Below are 23,078 nucleotides of genomic sequence, written 5' to 3' on the forward strand. Positions count from 1 at the left end.
ACAATATTTTTGGTTAAAATTTAACCATATTTTGCCAGTTCATATTAAAACATTCCTGCTTATTTTCAACACGAAGTTTCCCTTGGAGTAACGACATATTTAGACTAAGAAATATTCATGTGAGTATGGGCAGTTTTTAAAGGACTTAACAGGTATTTTTATGAAGTTATTTTAGTAAGCTACACAAAAACATTGGTTGACTTTGAATCCTATTAAGTAGAGAAGAGTACACTGAACAGTATAAACTAATAATCTGCCTAAATTTCCCCCTGAAATCTACACCTGTATAGCCAAACCTATAGCTGCCTGCTTGTCACTTTTATGTCAAATTCAGAACTTCAGTGTTTAAGAGTTAAAGCTTTATTTTCTCCATCACTGAGCTTCTCTTACATTTCTTGGTAGTGTGATAGCACGGCTGCTTTGTTGGTTAATTACTTCAACAAACATGTGTTGAGCCCCGGCACCACGCTAGCCGCTGTGCTGGGCGCTGTCATACATGGTGAGCACAGCAGATGTGGTCCCGACGCACAGCCTGACAGTAGGTGGCGAATACATAACATGTAGTTGTGCTCTGCATTAGGTGCCACGAAGGAAACAAACTGGGGGCCGTCATCAGTCGTTGGAGGGCGGAGGAGCTCCTGCCGAGGGGTCAGGGACGGCTCCTCTAGAGCTTGTCGTCGCAGCTGAGGGCCCCCAGCTGCCCAGCCGCTCGAGCCTGGGAGTCTCCCCGATCTTGCCTCCTTCCTCCCGTCCCGTCCCGGTCAGTCCTGCCGTCCGAGTCGCTCTCACGCGTGGCCCCTCTTCACCCTCCCAGGCCTCTGCCTGGGCCAGGCCGTCAGCACCTCGTGCGTTGATAGGCGTTATCAGAGCAGCGTTCCGGTGGCGCTGCATCGCCCGCTCCTGCCCCGCTCGGTCCGCTGCCCGCCCCCCGCCTCCTCCTGCTCGGCTGCACCCCGTACGCTGAGGGAACCTAAGCCTCGTAGAGATGATGCGCTTCCGGCGTCTGTGCCTTCACCCGTCCGTCGCTTCTGTCTGGACGACTCCTGTCCTCACGCCCGGGTCAGGGTCTCCGGGAAGCTTCTCTTCCTCCCTCCTCCCCTCTCAGGTGGAGTTAGGTACGCCTTCCTCAGAGCACTTCTCACACCGCGTGGTAATGGTCATTGCATTGGTACGTTTTGGACGTGGCACGTCTTGTTCTTATTCTATGTTCCCGTTGGAGTGCTTACTGCTTAGAGCATTAGTGCTTGGGTCTTGGTCCCTGTGAGAATTTCCTGAGAGCTCGGGGCCTTTCGCTGGAAGGATGCGTGTACGTGCACCATTACGTGCAGCGTTGGTCCCCCCATGACTCAGGTGCGAATCCCTGGTCCGGAGTGGCTCTTTCCCCCTCAGGCTTCGGCCGTCTGTCACTGCTGCCGTCCCTCCCATTTTTCTTCCTGTTTTTTTTTCTTTTCTTTTTGCGGTAAGCGGGCCTCTCACTGCTGTGGCCTCTCCCGTTGCGGAGCACAGGCTCCGGACACACAGGCTCCGCGGCCATGGCTCGCGGGCCCAGCCGCTCCGCGGCATGTGGGATCTTCCGGGATCGGGGCACGAACCCGCGTCCCCTGCATCGGCAGGCGGACTCCCAACCACTGCGCCACCAGGGAAGCCCTTTCTTCCTGTTTTGATGCTGGCATTTCCTTCCTGTCTCTGCTTTTTCACCCTGCATGGTTCCAGCTTTGGTGTTTTTTAATAGGCTTATTCCCACCTCCGCCCTTCCAGTTCCTGTGCTCACATCACCAGTGCCCATCCTCTCAGATTAATGTTACTTAGTTCCTGGATCACTGAAAGTTTTTCTTCCCTCCCTGCTTCTGATGGTAAATTGGGAAAGTTCTTACTTAACATCCTGTGCATACTTATCACCGTGTAATTGATATTTTTATTGAGAGGCAACAGAGAGCTCTTATGAAATGTATCAGGCTTGCATATCTAAGGAGATCCAACCTGTGCTTTCTGAAAAAATTATAGTAATATGGATAGTTCCCAAGTTCCCAGTATAACAAAAGTGAATAACATAATAGTTTGTCAGCTTTGTCTATAGATGTGAGTTATTATCAGACCAGGCAAAACTTTCAAACGTTATCTTTTAGACATTAGTGAGAAAATAATGCTATGTTTATCTCTCATACAAGAAAGAATTTTTTTTCTAATTAAAGTACATTGAGAAAATAGCTGAGGTAAATAGTTAGAAATAAATTCTGAGTTGAGAATATTTTTTCCTGTATGTGTGTGTTTTAATTGAAGTAAAATTGACTGCTTTGTCGTTTTCATACAGCGCTCACTAATGGATGATGGCTGTAGGCACAGACTCATTTTGATTAAATTCATTTGACTGTAGAAGGCTAGAGTGATGAGAAAGTGCTTCTTCAGCTCCACCTGGAAGAATTTTATGATAACATTTAACTTGAGCACAGTGACTTTTGCCTTCCTAGGGTTTGATGATAAAGCTGTGTTGTTGTTTCTTACATCAGCTGACTAATAGATCTAGTTTGTCCAGAGCCCAGTTTGCCATCTGATAATACGTTTAATGAAGCACATATTGAATTCTTTATGCCACATTAAGGCCAGTTCTATGCATAGTGCCACTTACTTTTAAGTAATTTATTAAATACAGTCACTGCATTTGTTCTACCTACTTATTTTCACATTCTGACAAAGTAGGTTAGTATCTTAAATAATTTTCAGACTATACTGTTGTAAAATGACAGCAAAGTAAACAGTTCCTTTTTTGTGGTATTTATAGCATGGTATCACTTGCTTTGAACAGGAAGTCATAAATCATTTTTCCGGTGCTGACATGTAGCGTTCATGTGGAAATTTAATTTGATTTTACCTTACCTTATGGCTGCTATTCCTTGAGAAGACCAAGTGTTTAATTACAAAAATAGCTGAAAAAAACTTCACAGAAGTATTAGGAAATTATATTCTTAAGGTAGTCTAGAACTAACCATATTACACACTGACTGATCTTTTCTTTTAAGCTAATATTTAGAGTACCAGATCATTTTGATTCAGTCCTATGTAAGAATTCGGACTTCATTGTCTGTATGAATGATCTATAAACAGTAATACCTCTGTTCCATATCATAGGGTCAAGAGAAATATGGATTATTAAATGTAACAAAAATTACTGAAAATGGGAAAAAGGTTCGGTAAGTACACAGATCATTAATGTTCTCACATATTTCATCAATTGATATAAATAAAAACTGAATATAATTATATTCTAGTAGAAGTAATTAACAGGTTCAAAGAATTTCAAATGTATTTTCTAATATGATGTATATAAGATTGTCAGGAAGTAGAGGAAAATTTTTCTTTGTCTTGACATATTTCTAAAGGTAAGATTAAATTCAGAGGTGATAAAGTGGAGGATTCTGAGCAGGCATTAGCTTTATTAAATTTTTTTTCAATAAGTAATAAATGCACATGGCAAAATACGAACGTACACAAAACATGTAGTCAGAAGTCAGTCACCAGCCATCAGTTTCCCTCCCCAGAGGTAACCAGTTATGTCTAGTGAGATGTACTGTCTTCCTCCAGAGATAGAAAATAGATATATTTACATGTGCATAGATTAATTTTTTTTAACACAATCTTTTAACAGTTTATCTTGGAGATGGTGCTATTTCATTGCATGTACAGCTGGCACATAGTTTTTAACTGCTGCATAGTTGTATGTTGTATGGCTGCATCATAGTTTATTTAACTGTTATTTGCAAGTATGTAAATATACCTGTCTATTGGTAGACATTTAAGATGTTTCCATTTTTTGCTATTACAAACAGTATTACCCTCAGTGTCTTGCACGGTTCATTTTGCAAGTATGTAGATATGCCTGTAGGACATATTTTATGAAAGTGGAATTGCTAGGCCATATGCAGTTGGTCATTTTCATACAATTCCAAATTGTGCCCTAAGGCTCTCAGTCAGTTCCAACCTCAGGAGCCTTGGATTTCTCCATGCCTTTGCCCATTCAGTATGTTGTCAAACTCTTTGATCTTTGCTAATAGAGATTTGAGAGAAAATGTTGTTTTTATTTGCATTTCTTTTTAGTAGGGTAGAGTACCACAAGCCATTTATACTTTTTTTTGTTGTTGTCGTTGAATTATCAGTTTATACCCTTTGTCTCTTTTTCTGTTGGGTTGTTGGGTTTTTTTGGTTAATAAATTAAGGAAATTAACTCTTTGTAAGATAAGTTGCATTTTCCCCAGTTTTAAAAAACTGCTGAAATGCTAGGGTTTTATAGCCAAAGTGAGATCAGTCTGTTGTTTAAGAAAGAGTTTAAAATTTACATGTAGTTGAGTTTTTTAGATTTGCTTTAATTGAACTGTCTTTGTCAGATTTTGATACTTGGAAGTTTTTCGTTTAAGTGCTTTGAAATAGCTTTACAAATACTGCAGTTACCTGTTCCTGAAGCTGTTCCTTGGTAGAAGTCATGTGAATTGGATCTTTGTTTCTTTTCTCCCTTTTGGGCATATGTAGTGCAGGTAGGTCTTTGGCCATTTTCCCTGTTTTCATTGTTGTCATTTTTCCTGTGATAATTAGTTTTTTAGATTTTCTACTTATTTTGGAATGCTTTTTGGAAGACTTTTCCTAAGAATATCATCCATTTCATTATATTCAAATTTATTTATATAGAGCTGAGCACAGTGGTGTTTTAATTTCCTGTATTTTAGTGTTGATCAAACATTTTGTTCTGAGGACCTCTTTAAACTCTTAAAAATTATTGGTTAGTGCAAAGAACTTTTGTCTATATAGTTTATCTAGAATTATTTACTGTAAGAAATTAAAACTGAGAAATTTTAAGAATCTCTGTTAACTCTTTTAAAACTAATAACCTGTTACATGTTAACATGAATAACATCTTTTATGAAGAAAACCCCCTGTATTTTCTCATGCAGAAAACTTCCATGAGAAGCGTGGCATTGTTTTATGTTTTCAGAAATCTTTACTATTTGGCTTAATGGAAGACACCTGGATTCTCATCTCTGCTTGCAGTCAGTCTGTTGCGACATATTATTTTGGTTGAAGTATATAAAGAAAATGCTCCTTTACATAGATAAAGTTGGAAAAGGGAGGAATATTTTAATACCCTTCTCAGATAATTGTGCGTATTTTTTCTGCTACACCAAAATGCCAAAAATGTTAGTTGCAATGAAGATTCTGAAAAACTATCCTTAAACTTTCAGTACTCAGTTACATTAAAATCCATGGGTCTGTGTTGCATTGTGAATGAATCTTTACCTATGCATAATTTTGTAGTATCTTGTAGGTCATTTGGAAAATACTGGTTTACTAAGTTTGCCGATTTTTCAAATGTTGGCACATTTTATTTTATAATATCAAAGAATCGTAAATCAGTAATATCATCATCGAAGTCACTAAGTTTTGGAATATTGTCAGCCTCACAGTGGCAGATGTGCCAAGTTTTCCAAAATTCTGCTTTCTGTTTAAAAGCTTTAATTTGTTATTGTGAACATATACTATCATTTATTTTCCTTGAAATGAAAGGCTCACTTCATTTATTTTTGAGATAATGTCTACCTGCCAAGTAGTCAAGTCTAAATAATCAGTGTATCCGTCAGTTGTTTGTTCAGGAAAAAATTGGTTCCATGAAAAAGGTGTGACTAATTCTACCTGCAACTCAATATTTGGATACTGTCATTCATTCAGTATCCATATATTCAATACTTGTTCTGAGATATACATTCTACAGTTTTTTTGATTTTGAAAATTAAACTCAAAAAGTTTATTTAAAGTGGAAATACATATATATATATTTTTAAAGTGAGAATATATTTTAGCATTTTTCAGCATAGAGAAGTTAGATATTATCTAAAGAAATATAAGATGGAATATAAAATAAATTTACCAATGAAAATAAATCCTTCCAAAATATCTTGAGATCCACACAAAACAAAATAATAAAATAAAATGAAAATATAATAAAATGATGACAGAACAGGTACCAAACATATGTGTCATATCAGTATAAATAAATGTAAATGCACTATATTCATCCGTTGAAAGAAAAAGGTGCTCAGACTGAAACACAACGCAAAACCCAATTCAATATTACATACAAAAGAGACATCTGAAAAATGATTCAGAAAAGTTAAAACAAATAAAAACGCATATCAAAGGCATAAAAAGTAAAGCAGGAATAAGGATCTTAGTAGCAGACAGGTTCAACTCGGGGAAGGCACTAAGCATTTTTAAAATGATAAAGCACTGTGGATCAATCCACAGTGAAGATCTCGTCATTAGAAATAGCCATTCACTGGGTAAGTAGTGTTAATGACCCTAAGCAAAACAACAGGAAATAAAAGGAAAAATAGAGATTCAGTAGGAGTAAACTTTATTTCACTTTTCAAGTTCAAGTGGACATAAAAAGTCGTAAAATAATCAAGTAGGTCTAATTGGTAGATATTAAATTCTACATTCTGAATATGGAGAATAAACCTTCTTTTGAGTGCGTATAAAGTTTTCACAAAACTGGCCATATGTTTGGCTGTAAGGTGAGCCTTAATAAATTCCTGTGGAAGATACATTTGACGTTCGTTTTAGCCTGCCAGCAATTAAATTGCCTTATAACGTGAACACTGGTTACCTCTGGAGAGGTGGTTGAAGGAGAAGAAATGGGGCCTTTTTCTGTATACATTTCTACGTTCAGAGTTTTGATATAGTATGTGTGCTGATTTTTTAATTTAGGAAAGATTTTTAAAAAGCCTTATTTTAGTAATAGTAACCTTAGTTATCAACCAGCATGTAATTTATACGATCTACCGCTTACCTGGTATAGCCTTATTAAGGGAAGGAAGATAACTAAGAGATATAAAACAATCTGTATCTACAGAGAATTAGGTAAGATGAGCATGTTTGTCGAATTTTTAATTGTGAATAAGAATTCTTGCCAAATGCAGTGTTCAGTTCATGTGACTCTAAATTAGTGCCCTTGATCACAAATCTGCTGGATTACCCCCATGTGCACATAGTTAGGTGTATAGTTATTCTGATAACTTACATCTCTCATTGATTTCATTTGTTTTGGGGCCATAAAATGATTGTAATTTCCATTAGAATTATATCCCCAATAAAAACAATTAGAATGTCAGTATGACTGTAAATTGTGGACAACATTGATAACAGCTAAGTAGGTTTTAAGTTTTTTAATTTGGTGAGAAAAACTGGATATGGAGCTTTAATTGGCCATTTTTATCATTACAGAAAGAACTGGTTGACTTCTTGGGCCGTGTTGCAGGGTTCATCTTTACTGTTTACCAAAACTCAAGGAAGTAGCACAAGTTGGGTAAGTATTTCTTTTGTTTGGAGGCTTTCTACATTTAAATTATGTGGATGGTGTTGCACCTGAACTTCACGAAGTATTCCAGAGTCCTCCTAGCTACCGCTAGCTTGCAAATAAGAGTAAATGAGGTTTTCTTAGTTAAAGATGCATTTTGACTCACAAGAGAAAGAAAAGGGCTACTTAGAAAAGTCTGACTCATATTGTTAAAACCAACCAGTTATATTTTATGCATTGAACTGAAAGGTGACCTTACTACTTGGGCATTAGAGAACAGATATATTTCTTGGTCTGTTTTCAGGATGCCAAAGCTTTCCTGTGTCTGTGACCTGGCTCTTTCAGATATTTAGTCAGAAAATAAGCAATCATGTGACAAGCCCCACCTTGAATTGTGATCTGACCCTTGGATACTAGTCAGGTTTCCATGTCTATATATGATATCAGCCAGTTTTGAGAAGAAAAAAGAAATGTCACCATCACTTGTGGGACTTTGAAGCTTTTCGTATATTTGAGTGTTTACTATCGTTACTCCTTGGTTATTTGTAATACAAATACCCAAAATTATAATTTGTGCCATATCATAATAGCTAACATTTTTTAGCTAACAGCTGAAAATGTGTTAGGTACTGTTCTAAGTGTAGAGGATGGTGTATATATTATCCTCTTAACTCTTGGGGGGTACTGTTTATCATTCCCTCTCCCCCTGTTGGAGATGAGAAAATGAAGTATACAACAGTTCAGTGCTTCGCTCAAGGTCTTACAGCTACTAAGTGACAGATCTGGGTACCATTTTGGCTCCAGAGTCCATGCTCTGGGTATTTCCAAAAAGGTTTTAAAATGAAATTAATCTAATGTTTTTGGTCTGCTTTATATCCTGCCTTAACCAGTATTTCTTACAATTACGGAGTTGATTTAAAATTAACAGGACCGGGCCTCCCTGGTGGCGCAAGTGGTTGAGAGTCCGCCTGCCGATGCAGGGGATACGGGTTCGTGCCCCGGTCTGGGAGGATCCCATATGCCGCGGAGCGGCTGGGCCCGTGAGCCATGGCCGCTGGGCCTGCGCATCCGGAGCCTGTGCTCCGCAACGGGAGAGGCCACAACAGTGAGAGGCCCACATACCGCAAAAAGGAAAAAAAAAAAAAAAAAAAAATTAACAGGACCTATTGACTTTACGTTTGATAAAAGAGAAATCCATTTGTAAAATTCAAGCAAATTTTAGTCATCTACATTTACAGTGCAGCCATGTAACATTGTTCTGAGCCAGGAGTGCCATAGAGCGTATTAGTCCTCAAATACTCTGATATGGCAACCCCCAAAATCTGCTGGATTGAGCATGAATATGAACTTTCTGGAATGTTTCTTCTCTTTTGCTTCACTGATGCTTTGATTTGCTCTCTGGTCAGCCAGTACAGTGGAACTGACCTGTGATATGCTTTCCAGATTAAAAGATTGAAATTTTTGTTTGACTTGTCTTAAAGTAAATTGATAATTATTTCTCCTTTTTCCCCTGAGGTGAAGCATATGGTACTTTTTTGTTTATATTAATGCATTTCTAGAAGAAGATGCAGTTATTTCTTCTTCCTACTCGTGGCTCAACTTTTATTTGGAACTGAGTGAAGTGAATGAAAGAAAAGGAATGGAGAAGCAATTAGAGATTAAAATAATAAAAAAGTTCCTGCAGGAAGCTGGATAATGGTCATTTATTTGATAATTACTGACCCCTAAAGATTGAAGGTTGTGGTATATACAGATAAAGCAAGTACATAGATCATTGTGGTAAGTGAGGCATCATTGAGGTAGGCAGATATGTATGTGATTTAAAGAAAATAAAATTAAAAAGAAAATTTGAAGATGTTAAGTGAATACCCTGGCACAGAACCATTAGTACAGGCTGGTTGCATTTTATGAAGGTCTCCTGAGGACCTTACATAATTCAGAACTCATAATTAAAACTAATGCCAACAGAGGGTGTGGGGTATTTCTGTTTATCAGCTAAAGTTGTGTTATTGCATTACCATGTGGTAATAGCAGAAGTGTAGCTTAAAATTCACTGAGGTAGCCAATTTTGAAATTGGAGAATTCTTAATGGAGTTTTAACTTTAGAGATTCACTCTTTGAATTTTTGCCTTTAAATGAAATTTTATTAATATGTTGTTAATAATACAGTACATTATGGTAATCATTTCAGGTTGGTATAATTAAATATAGTCACACGGTGTTTTATAGTCTTAAAAACTAAACAGATATGATAAAATGCTTGGTTATACAGTCAATTCTTAATTTTTATTTTATGGCTAATTATAAAATCTCAAACTGCCTTGCTTTTTCTTCCCATATGTACATATTAAGGGAACGAAAACTAATTTAAGTGGCCTAAGTAAAAGCTAGTAAGATTATTCAAATAAAAAGTGTGTAAGTATATTTTGGCAAATACAACACTCATGAATATTAAAAATTGATGAAATATGCAAGATGCTTCTTAATTAACTCTGTAATTAGGATTGTTCAAAAAGGGTTTGAAAGAATCCTAACTTTGTTTCCCTGCTCGGTCACCAGCTAGATCTTTCGTAGGTAAAATGTTATCCTGTTTATACAGTGACATCATACCTAACCTGAGGCTAACACGTAAGCCCAAAGGACAAAAATCACCTGTAGTGAAAATTTCCTTTGAGTGTCTCTCAGGAAGATGCTGTGAGAAGTCAGTGTCTTGCAGAGACAGTTTTTTCCTTTGATGTTAGAAGAGATTGCTTTTCCTTCAGTTGGGTTCAGATGGTTTGTTCCAGGGCCACGCTGGAGAAGTATGGTTCTTTACAGATTAGTTTCACACTTGGTGCAAAAACCTATACCGAGATCCACTGGAAGAAATAGCCAGTTCAAATCTTACAGTCTACTCCAGGGCATATACTCATCGATGGGATACTGAGCAAAATCATCCATACAATTTGAAGCTCTGTTTTTAGAAAACCATTCATGCTTTGTGTTTATTTTTGGTTTCATGGGTAGTAAAAACTGAGTAAATGAAATGTGCATATGCCACACGCAGCTCCACTGTAAGATAATTTTACACCAATGCTGTATCATCCAGAAGCCAGCGAGCCTTTCCTTCTCCTTGGGATAGGTAGACGTCACTTGTTTTCCGGAAAATATTAGTTATCTCCCGGGTTGTTATATCAGTAACTTAAAGTATACTTTCCCTTTTCTTACTTCCTTCACCTCATTTGTTCAGCAGACATAAAAACCTGCTCTGTTCTGGGTCTGGTGTTAGGCTTGGGGGTTCAGAAGTGAGTAACGTGACCTCCGTCTTCAGAGCTTACACTGTAATGGGGACCAGCATGTGCACAGTCACAAGACGACACGATATACACTGTGTTCCTTGCAGATTTAAATACTCATATTCCTTGAGTATTTCAGAAGTCACCCCACAGATATTGGTAGTTGTTCAAATTCATTTATACAATGCTTTCGAATTTCTAAAAATAGTGGCTTCTTTGGACCAGATAATACTTTGTTGTGGGGACTGTCTTATGCATCAGGGGGTTCAGCAGGTAACAGCAGCACCCCACCTCCAACTGAAAGCATCTCCAGACATTGCCAGGTGTCCCCAGGTGGCAGAATCGCCTCTGGTTGAGATCCACTGTCCTAGAGGAAGCGGGGCGGGGGGGCAAGCTGGGTGGCAGGGCCTCTCCCGAGAGACGCCGCAGACAGGGACCAGAGGACAAGGCCCGCAGGCCATCGGAGGGGCTCAGGGACTCCTCTCCATCCCCCCAAGGCTTCCATTGTGAGTATACGGGAGAACAAGTTAGCTTAAAGTAAGTTGTATAAAGCATTCATCTTAAAAATAAAACATGAATTTATAGAATAAACTCAGAAGTCAGAAAATGCTCTGAGATAAATTCTAGGGCCTTTGAAAAATACTTTGGAGATGCAGCTTGGCTTGTGTCCCCTGCTTACAGAGCCCTGTTTGTGTCCTCTCTGGTTCCGTTATGGTTTTCTCTTGTGCGTCATTTTGCCATTGTGCACTGTAATGACATCGTCATTTTCTTCCCTTTTCCCATCAAGTCATTCTGCCGGCAGGGCTCAGTCTCTGAGCTCCTGCTCTCGCTGCTTTCTTCTTGGACGCACTCTGTCAGCCGCCGGCCTGCTGTCGCATATGTAAAATCCGCTCCTGTGTCCGCTGTCACTGTATGTGTTCTTGTCGCATGTCCGTTGCCACGGTAGTTCTGTTTTCTTTGCCATGAATGCATTGGAGCGATGATTACAGTAGAGAAAAGCAGGACTAGATTTTAAGAAATAATGGATAACAAACCCAAAATTTTGCCAACCACATTGAAGCATTTTTATAGCATTCCATGTCATGTGATTGTATTGATATTTGTATTTGGTTGCTATAACTTATTTGGTTGGCTACTTATATCTTACCTTATAGCTAACTATCTACAGAGCATGTCATGATGACAAGTTAAATTAAGTTGATTTCTATTATTTTGTTAAATGTATCCATTTAAGTTTTGTGACTTTTGAGATATATCAAATTTTCTCAGAAAGTTATCTATGCCCATCATAGCTTTATGATTAATAACATGTCTTTTGAATGACAAAAGGTACTAAGGAAGGCAAAGGCTTTGTAGAATTGTTGAAATTTTTGTTGTGAATTTTATTATGATACCACTAATAAAATTACATGAATTACCCTAAATTTTGTTTTGATTCCACTAATAAAGTCCATATAATATCCTAAGTTTTGTTTAGTTATAACAAATATATTATTTAAGTCCACACTGAAAAGATGAAGTAAACGGGAACAGATGAAGTCAAACCATTTATTAAATGTGAAACTACGAAGTAGTCATTAATGTTATGAATAGCGATAAGTTATCACAAGATTGGGGGGTAAGATCCATTTCCAATGACAAACATAATTTGAAAATATTTTAGCAAATGAAATTTCCTGTAACAAGTCTTTATGACCTTAAAGATTACAATTCATCAGCCCTTGAAGATTTTAAAACCCCCAAACCCTACATTAACATAGGAATGCTATTTTCTATTCTCAGTTAACAGACTAAACAGATATTTAAATTATGATGGCAAGATACAGAGTAGGTCTATATTTAACATAAATTTTCTGGTATTTTCTAATCTTTTCCTTATCTGGTTAACAAAATATAATAGCTAAGTGCTGCTGCTTCTCAAACCACCCATGTCAACTGTTTTCCTCTTCAGTTCATGGTTCCTCATTAAATTGCTGAGGCTTTAGAGCACCTGGCTCTAGTTTTTATTTCTAACAAAGGCTGAATAGAAGAACATGGGCCTTAGGATTTTGTTTTTACAAGTTATTGTTAGTTGTTGACAACATAAATAGTTGATAAGAAAATAACCCTTGAAAGCACAAAATCAGGTTTAGAGAATATTTATTAGGTGGAAAAGAACTTGTTTTTCTGCCAGATATTATTTATACATATATAAGAATATTGCCTTTTGAACACATCATTTTACCTAGTCATAGATAGTTTAGAATAAATTCCAAAAAATAGAATAGCTAAGCCAAAGGATACATGTGTTTATAAATTTGTAAATATAGTATGAGCAATTTTTCTTCTCTAGGAGTTCCAATCTATATCCTACTTGCAAATGAGGGCCTATTACTCTGTAGCCTCACCAATGCAGTTTTTCATTGAACTTTTTTTGTTGCTTTTGCACTAATGGGTGAAAAAAGATTTTACTATGGCTTTATTTTGTATTTTTCTTATAATGATGGAGGTTGAGCCATTTTGTTTCCTTTTCTATGAACTATATATAATCATGTCTTACATTTTTCAATTTCAATTTAAAGTAGGAATTGTTATTTTATAATACAAAAAGAGAAGAGGAATTTGAGGTGACCACCTTTTTGATTTATTGTTAACAATATAAAATTGGCCTTATTCTTTTTGGATACACACATGTACATGAATATAACATAAAGGTTTTTCTTTTTTTCTAAAACGAAGTTTGGGAGTAATCAGTCCAAACCAGAGTTCACGGTGGACCTTAAGGGGGCAACGATTGAGATGGCTTCAAAGGATAAATCCAGCAAAAAGAATGTATTTGAGGTAATAAATTATTCTCTGAGTATAATCCACATTCTTAACCATGGTAACTTCATGTTCTGTTTTGAGTTATTTCGGGAAATGGTCTTTCAGTGTGACTAGTTAAGGCAAAGTTAGTCATTAAGTTACTTTGTATCGTAATTTAAGGAAAAAAGCTGGTGTAAAGATCTGGCTTCACTTGCATAAGTCACTGGATCTCCGAAGATGTATTACAAGCCTTTGTTCCACAAGTCGTGCCTTTCCCCAGCAACAATAAAAGGTGTGGTTCCTTTTGCCTACCAAATCTAATATTAAAAAACAAATTAAAACCTTCCTATTTGTCATTAAAAGCCCTCCGCAGTGATACATGATCCTGTATCAGTTACTTATTTCTGCCTAACAGACCATCCCCAGACTTAGTAGCCTGAGGAAAGAACCGTTTTGCTTGTTTGGTTTGGCCTGTGCGGAGCTGAATGGTTCTTCTGGTCCCACCCGGGACCGGTCACCCAGCTTCAGTCATCCAGTGGCTTGGCCGGGGCTGGACGGTCTAGTTCCCCCTCCGGGTTGGTGCCAGCTGTTGGCTGGGATCCCGCTCACCATCTCTCCTCCTCAAGGAGGTGACCCCAGGTTTCTTCACATGTCAGGGTTCCAGGGGGGCCAGAGTGGGATCCACAAGGCTTCTTGGGGACCGGATGTAAGAGTCAAACAGCAGTGTGTTCTGTGGCTTAAAGCACAGCCCCCCCGCTGGTGGAGGGGCAGCCACACTGCACAGGGCTGCGTACGCAGAGAGCAGAGGGTGCTCGGACCGTCTTTGCAAAGAATCTCTCCTGTCTCAGGTCTTTCCTACTTGTCGTCTAGGCAGATTAGAATAGTTGATATTTCCCAAGTGGAACCCGGGTTTTCCTGTCTTGATGGTTTTCACTCCTGATGGATCTGCCTTTAATACCAGCAGCTGCTAGTCTCTCCTTGTCAAATGTTCCCTCTCTTCCAGGACCCACAAGAAACATCAGCACAGGTGCTGCTGCTTTATGCTTTTAACATAGCATTTGTTCTCATGTACCTGGAGCTTTCATCATCTGTAAATTATTCCCCCGCTAGAGTATTAAATTTTCTTTTCAAGCAAAGAGACTGCATGTTTTTCCTTATTTTTACAAAGTGAGACCCTCTAACAGAGTATCTTGGCCCACTCTCTAGAAGAAATGCAGGAAAGGAAGTTACTGTTACCTGAGGTAGCCTTGTTTCATTCCAGAATGAAGAAGGTACCATGGTCAAATAAATTTGGGAAATAGTATATATTTTATTCCTCTGTTAGGAAGTCACGGTGCACCCTGGAATAGCAAAACTCTGAGAAGTCTTGAAGGAGAGAGTCTTGTTTAGCTCTTTCCAATCCAGCATTTCCCAAATTAACATCACATAATGAGTTCTTTATTTTTTTGAGGAATGCCTTTTAAAACATTACTTCAGGAGCTGTTTGAGGAATATATCTCAGAATGTTGTTTGGGAAACATTGCCATATGTTCCTCTAGGAAAAAAGAAAATCAGACACTTACCAAACAGAAAATAGAAGGAATGATTTCTATAAATACCTCAAAATTCTTCCTCAGTCAGGTGTGAGAAACTCTGAACCCAGGAGATCATACATAAATGGGTTATTGCATTCATATAGAATCATATATCGTGTCCTTACTTTAGTTAGTTCATGATTTGACAATTCAGTGATGTTTCTGTCCAGAAGGGTTGGGATGTTTATTGTCTGTGCCCTCTCTTTGTACCAAGTCATTATAATTTCCTATTAAATACTCAATATTGAAAGTCTAACTCTTGTATAGTCTCTTTTTCTATATATTTTTTTAACCAGAGAGAGAAATTCTCAAATTTATGTTAAAATATTATAGATTTTATTTCTTAACAAATCATGTTTCAATTCTCATTTAAAATGCACAGCATAGGGGCCTCCCTGGTGGCGCAAGTGGTTGAGAGTCCGCCTGCCGATGCAGGGGATACGGGTTCGTGCCCCGGTCTGGGAGGATCCCATATGCCGCGGAGCGGCTGGGCCCGTGAGCCATGGCCGCTGGGCCTGCGCGTCCGGAGCCTGTGCTCCGCAACGGGAGAGGCCACAACAGGGAGAGGCCCGCATACCGCAAAAAAATAAATAAATAAAATAAAATGCACAGCATAGGTACTTGAACTTATTTTTTTAATGATAAAGTATTCTAGATTCCAGCAAGTTTTATGTTGTTTGTGTGATGGAGTTTGGGATCCTAAATTATTAGATTTTCATTGAGAATTTACTGTGAGAAAAACGTCATGTTTTGTAAAATTATCCAGCTGGTATTCTTTTATACTAAAATAAAAGATAATTCCATCCCTGTGGAGTACTGTAACCATTCCACTATTAATATAATATATGGCATCCAATCTTCTGGTGGTTTTGTAGACTTTGAATTAAATGTATTTATTTACTTCATTGAAAGCACTAACCATACTTTTTTTTTCCCTTCTTATCTCTAAAGCTGAAAACCCGTCAAGGAACAGAACTGCTGATTCAGTCTGACAATGACGCAGTTATCAATGAGTGGTTTAAAGCTCTCAGTAGCACCATCAGTAATCAGGTATGTGTTTGACTCAGGTAAATTTTTTTTTAACTTTAGAGCTGTTTTTCTTGTGTTCTTTTTGTTTTTTGGCTTTCTAGCTGGTTATTATATATATAGTTTCCAATTTATATTTTAAAAATACTTTTTAAAAATCATATTTTGACAGAGGTAGGAAAGATAGTGATTAGTTTAGCAGTTCCCAGGGACTGATGAGTGATTTAACATCGTCATTTATAGGATTTTGCCACCAGTAGATTTCACGTAACTTTCACATGAGGCATTGGTTCAAAAAGAAAATAGCTCAGGAGGCAGGGACAGTCTAACTGTGCCTAGTATGTAGTATTTGTTCATGGAGTGAATGCTTTGGAAATCATCCTATTTGGTGGAAACAGATCCTGAGCAAAATGGTGAGATGCATGAAGCTGTCGTCTTGTCATTTGTACTTTTTCTTTCCTAGTGACCTTTCTACTCAGAGTACCCTCATGTTCCTGGAAAATTTCTTCTCATGTGTATTACAACCAAAAAGAACCTCGCATTTATATTCTGAAGCTGTGTTTGTAAGAGCAGTAATAAACAACTAGAAGCTGTACTTTCTTAGACTGTACTCTTCCCCCCTCACCATATGGGGACTTGGTTCCTGGTTCAGGATCATGTATCAGTGACAGAAGCGAAATAAAAGTGAATACTTACGGGAGCATGTAATGCAGGTTTTAAACTAAATGGAGACAAAGAAAGTTTGGGAATCACTGGCTTTAGTAGAGATGGAGATGTCTTTCAGAGACTTCATAGGTGATGCTTCATTATTAATAAGGTTTGTGATTGTATCAAGGTGTTTACCTTCTGTGGGTCTCAGTTTTTCTACTTAGAGAAAATAGAGAGATTGCACTGGATTGTCTCCAACTATCCTTTTAAGCTCCAAAATTTTATGATTCACCCAGTTCAAATCACCCAGATTTGGAATCTGAGTATTCTTTAACTCTTCTGCCTCCAACTTTTACCTCTTCTAGCAAAGTATTTACCAACCTAGATGTGAATTCTTCCTTTGCGGTTTGTAATACTGTGTGATATTTCTGAACCTTGTCCATTTCTTTCCATTTATTCCTGAAACCATGGACAGGCCTTTAAATGTTGATATTAAGAGTAACCTCCTAAACAGTTTTCCTTATTTCATCTCATCCCCCACCAATGCATTGTTAATGCCGCTACTGTATGAAACTTCCTGATGTCACTTTTGTAATCCTCCCCTGCACAGAAACCTTACGTGACTCCTATTAGAATTCAACAACCTGAGCCCAGTCTGTCTTTTCAAATGTACCTCCTACTCTACCCAGTACGGGCTTGCAGGTCTAGTCACTGTAATGTGCTCGCTACCCCTTGAAAGCAAGGGTGGCTGCATCCATCTCACACACATGTGAGTGCCTTACACACTGGGGTATAGCAGCGTGCAACCGGATGCTGCATCTTTATGCATGGAGCTTACAATCAAAGACAGAAGATTACTGAGGACAGACAACTGAACAGTTAATATAATGAACATATAAAAACTCTGATTAAGTAGGGGCTAATCTAGTGTAGGGATCAAGGGAGGCCTTGCAGAGAAAGTGGCTTTTTAAATTAAGGCCTCAGCGTTCAGGGAATAAGCCAACTGAAAAGAGAGGAACATATAATTGACTCTAAAAATTTTAAATGTGTACTGTTTACAAAGTGGCAAAAGATACTGAGGGCAAAGAGATGGGCAAGATTACAAAACTTTTTTTTATTAAGAGACATTGGCAAAAACTTAAATGAGAAGTATATCATGTTCATGGATTAAAAAATTCAATTATGTAAAGATATAATATTCTTCCAAATGACTTATAAATTTGTAGGTTTGAGATTTTTGAGTCTCATTCAAAATCCCAGTAGGTTTTGTGGTGGAACTTGACAAACTTATTCTAAAATTCATATAGAAATGCAAAGGGCTAAGAATATGCAAGACACCTTTGAAGAAGACTTGCTGTAGCATATGTCAGGACCTTATAAAGCTGTGTATCCATAATGGGATAGATATAAAGACCTGTGGAACAGAATAAAGAGCCTGGAGACAGACCCACGTACCTTTGGACACTCTGTGCCAGGTAGAGCATGTGCTGGGTGAGCTGGATGTCCAAGAAGAACTGGAGCCTTTCCTTACACTGTGCACAAAAATAAACTCTGGGTGGAGAAAGGACCTCAGAGTAAAAGGCAGAGCAGTGTTTTTAGCTTTAAGAATTCAGTCCCCTTTTTAACTTGTAAAAGTGACCATAGTTAGGCCGTAAATGAGTTCTAGGATTTCTTTCAATTCCTGATATCCGTAGGTCTGTGAGTAATGAGTAATGTCAATTAACTATTGACACAAAGTGCAATTTTAAAAGATTGTTGGTGTGAAGCAGTTAAGGTACCATTGCTAGTTAGCTTTATCTGTCCTATTATCAACAATGTACCATCATCCTGTTCTATCACCACAGATTATAGCCCAACCTTTTAACTGTTATTACTTGTCACTTGATCAAAATGAGGCAAGATAGCATCACCATCAGTACAAGCGCATTATCCTTGTGAATTATCAGTAATTTTTTCTTTATCGAAATTCAGTTAATGCCATCAATGGGTGTGGGGGGAAGAGTATTTTTAAAGATTTATCAAATATCTAAATCATATATCTTATGTACTAATTGGTTCCCTAAAATCATTTGGAAGAGTTGATTACTGATCATTCTGAGAATTACATCTAAAGTAATAGCAAAAGTAATATGTGTTTGGAAAATCTCTAACCAACAGACAGTAGAACCCGATGAAGCGATTGAGGAGGATTTACCAGATTCACCAGGAATAGAAAAGCACGATAAAGAAAAGGACCATAAGGATCTGAAGAAATTGCGTTGTAAGTTTTCCTTCCCTATGTTGCTAGTGGTTTGAGTGAGCTTATTCTCTTAGCAAAGGTTTAGAGTAAATATATAAAAGCTGAGTGGACTCTCCAGTGTTACAAGACTTCTAAGATTCAGGAGTTGCAGTCTCAGTGGTTCAGTGTTCTCTCTCCTCATTAACTCATCATCATTTTTTGTTTGTTTGTTTGTTTTTTGCGGTACATGGGCCTCTCACTGTTGTGGCCTCTCCTGTTGCGGAGCACAGGCTCCAGACGTGCAGGCTCAGCGGCCATGGCTCACGGGCCCAGCCGCTCCGTGGCATGTGGGATCTTCCCGGACCGGGGCACGAACCCATGTCCCCTGCATTGGCAGGCGGACTCTCAACCACTGCGCCACCAGGGAAGCCCAACTCATCATCATTTTTCAGCCTAATCGTATGCACCCCGATGGCATCATATTAATTTTAAGATATTATGATACCCTTTCAAGAGGAACAAATGCGCACAACAGAATGCGCTTATGTTGAGGTCTCTAGGAAGCTGAACTTTATTGATTGGAAAATATATAATTACTGTTTAAGATTCTAGATAGACCCTTCTACATTAAGAAGTCAGAAGTCACAGGATATGTACCATAGTTCCCTACTGGATGCCAGGCAGCCGCCTCTAGACTGGGATATGTCTGTGCATTTAATCTCCAGACCACATATTATGTATACAGGACCAGAGAAACGCCAGCAGTTGTAAGGATTTCATTTTCTTTCCTTTTTTTTTTTTTTCTTTTAACCATCTTTTTTTTTGGCCACTCCATGCTGCATGTGGGATCTTAGATGGAACCCGTGCCCCCTGCAGTGGAAGCATGGAGTCCTAACCACGGGACCGCCAGGGAATTCCCAAGGATTGCATTTTCTAACACAGGGCTCTTGTGAATTATGTGCTTTAAATAGGCCATTACCCGTGACTTGAACCTGCTTAAATCTATTTTAACAAATCCACATTTAACTGAGAAATTTTTGGTCTTCACATTAACTGAATGATTAGAAAATCAGTTCTCTTGTTTTTCTCCCACATTCTTATGAAGTTTAGGCCTATTACTGACACTGTCACTGCATAATAGTGTAAACCACGAAACTTTTATTGTTTTAATTCTTTACTCATATATTGTTTGTGCTCTCAACTTTCTTCAAATATGGTTATTTTCAAGAAATTTACTTTCTCAATTTTTATTATTGTAACCCAAAGAGAAATCAGGTCTGCAGGCAATGTGGAAATCCAGGTGGTCCCATCCTTAGCTCAGAGTAGAGATAATTATGATGAGTCTTAGCTTGAAGTACAAATAATTGTGATGGATATGTATACATATATATCCCTTGACTCCTAGTTCAGTGAGGATGGGGAAGGGTAGGGATTTTGTTTATGTTTTACGGGTTGGTTACTTTATTTTTTGCTGGTCATTTTACCGTCTAAACCTGATGGAGAGTCCAAGACTATATCATTCGTGAAATAATGAATATAAATTAGAATGACTTACAAATGTCTTGGCACATATACTAAAGAAGGCACAGTTTACGGTCAGTGTTTAGTGATAAAAATGAAATGTTTCATTTGGTTTGTCACTTTGAAATTGTGTTAGTTTTTGATTCTTCATGTGTTACTCTTAAACCGTATTAAAGTTAGAAAAACTGAATTTATATACTGTGATTTTTTTATATATGACATTAATATGTTTTGAGTACTAGGTGGAAAAATTTTCATCAAAAAAGCCTTTATTTTATAAAATGCTTAATATCTATCTGTCTTAAGCCATGAAAGTATCTAGCATAGATTCTTCAGAACAGAAGAAAACCAAGAAAAACTTAAAGAAATTTCTTACACGACGCCCCACTTTGCAAGCTGTTCGTGAAAAAGGTTATATTAAAGGTAGGTAGCTGGAGAGGGTGTGGAGAAAAGGGAACACTCTTGCACTGCTGGTGGGAATGTGAATTGGTACAGCCGCTATGGAGAACAGTATGGAGGTTCCTTAAAAAACTAAAAATAGAACTACCATATGACCCAGCAATCCCACTACTAGGCATATACCCTGAGAAAACCATAATTCAAAAAGAGACATGTACCAAAATGTTCATTGCAGCTCTATTCACAATAGCCCAGAGATGGAAACAACCTAAGTGTCCATCATCGGATGAATGGATAAAGAAGATGTGGCACATATATACAATGGAATATTACTCAGCCATAAAAAGAAACGAAACTGAGCTATTTGTAATGAGGTGGATAGACCTAGAGTCTCTCATACAGAGTGAAGTTAAGTCAGAAAGAGAAAGACAAATACTGTATGCTAACACATATATATGGAATTTAAGAAAAAAAAATGTCATGAAGAACCTAGGGGTAAAACAGGAATAAAGACACAGACCTACTGAGAATGGACTTGAGGATATGGGGAGGGGGAAGGGTAAGCTGTGACAAAGCAAAAGAGAGACATGGACATATATACAGTACCAAACGTAAGGTAGATAGCTAGTGGGAAGCAGCCGCAGAGCACAGGGAGATCAGCTCGGTGCTTTGTGACCGCCTGGAGGGGTGGGATAGGGAGGGTGGGAGGGAGGGAGATGCAAGAGGGGAGGGATGTGGGAACAGATGTATATGTATGACTGATTCACTTTGTTATAAAGAAGAAACTAATAAAAAAAATAAATAAAAATAAAGTGAAATACAGTCCTATCAAAACAATAAAGTTTTGTATAGTGGCAAAAAAAAAAAAAAAAAGGTAAGTAGAAGTGATGTTTATAATAATGAACTTTGGCCCAAATCAGAAATAAGATATTTTACATTAAAAGCTGAAAATTTTCCAAACAGTAAAAATGTCTCATTCTTTATTCATAAAGTTATCAGGTTCAGTGATTAAAATACATTTGAGTAATTAAAATTAATTTTTTAATGCACATGAAGAGTTTATTTTAACTAAAGCATCGAACAGACATAAACACCAAATTAGCTTTTTAGAAACCCTGTACCAGAGGAGCTACATGGATGTGATGGGACGGCGTGGCAGATTTTCAGAATGACAGATTTTTAGTTTTGAGATGCACAGATCAGAAGAAATTTCAAATAATCACTAGCTGTAGAAAGAAAGAAAAAATAATATACAATTTTATTCTTGATTGTTTGCCTTCAGTTCTCATTTAAGGTAATTTTAAAATTAGGATGAAGTGTTTTTTTCTAACTAATTTTTACATTTTATTTTCATGTATAAGAACCATAATGGGGCTTCCCTGGTGGCGCAGTGGTTGAGAGTCCGCCTGCCGATGCAGGGGACACGGGTTCGTGCCCCGATCCCGGAGGATCCCACATGCCGCGGAGCGGCTGGGCCCGCGAGCCATGGCCGCGGAGCCTGTGTGTCCGGAGCCTGTGCTCCGCAACGGGAGAGGCCACAGCAGTGAGAGGCCCGCGTACAGCAAAAAAAAAAAAAAAAAAAAAGAACCATAATGTACTAACAGAGTTTTTTCTTAATAGGAAAGTATTCTTTAAAATCACATATACTTGTATATACCTTTAGTTTTTACAAGCATGTTTAATTCCAAAGATAAAATTTTCTAACACATCACTCCAAACAGAGACATTTGTTCATAATAAAAATATAGGAAAAGGTAACATAATTTATACCATATATATTAGAGCTGTCTTTGATTATGAAGTTTCTAACAAAGACCATTGCAGAAACATCTGTTATGCAAAGCATCTAGATTAAAGTACACAAATGAGTTTCATTAAAAAGCTATTTAAAACTTCTAGGAAGAATTCAGCTAATTAAGTGATTCAGATTAGCAGCCTTAAAGAGTTAAGGGTAAACAGGAACCCCCAGATAATGCACATGAATTTAGCATGTTGAGCTTAGAGCCTTAAAAAAAGCCTGACAAATAAATGGATAGAAACTCCTGCTCACTCTTCGTCAGGCCTTTTCAATGAGAAATACAAACTTGCTACTTCCTGGTGTTGTTCATCCACTTCAAATACTGTATTTTATTTGTTTTCCTGAATATTTAGCACGAATGTGGAATTTCAAAACTGTTGGGTTGAAAGATTACTAGAGCAGACTTTGATATATTTTGTGAAATCAGATGTTGGTACACGATGGGCGTGTGGTTTTTTTTTTTTTAATTTAATTTTATTTATTTTTTTATACAGCA

General features: G+C 37.7%; 1 protein-coding gene across 4 annotated transcripts in view; it reads left to right on the forward strand.

The window, feature by feature from the left end:
- ARHGAP12 (Rho GTPase activating protein 12) overlaps positions 1-23,078 on the forward strand; it is a 111,867-nt gene that overhangs the window by 82,715 nt on the left and 6,074 nt on the right. For all 4 annotated transcript variants that reach the window (XM_060097801.1, XM_060097798.1, XM_060097799.1 and 1 more), the window contains 6 exons: positions 3,127-3,188; positions 7,267-7,348; positions 13,333-13,434; positions 15,924-16,022; positions 18,804-18,906; positions 20,692-20,808. In XM_060097801.1, coding sequence (XP_059953784.1) covers positions 3,127-3,188; positions 7,267-7,348; positions 13,333-13,434; positions 15,924-16,022; positions 18,804-18,906; positions 20,692-20,808 — 565 coding nt within the window. The remainder of the gene's footprint in view (positions 1-3,126; positions 3,189-7,266; positions 7,349-13,332; positions 13,435-15,923; positions 16,023-18,803; positions 18,907-20,691; positions 20,809-23,078) is intronic.

This window comes from Mesoplodon densirostris, chromosome 4 (assembly GCF_025265405.1).
Source record: "Mesoplodon densirostris isolate mMesDen1 chromosome 4, mMesDen1 primary haplotype, whole genome shotgun sequence".
NCBI lineage: Eukaryota > Metazoa > Chordata > Mammalia > Artiodactyla > Ziphiidae > Mesoplodon > Mesoplodon densirostris.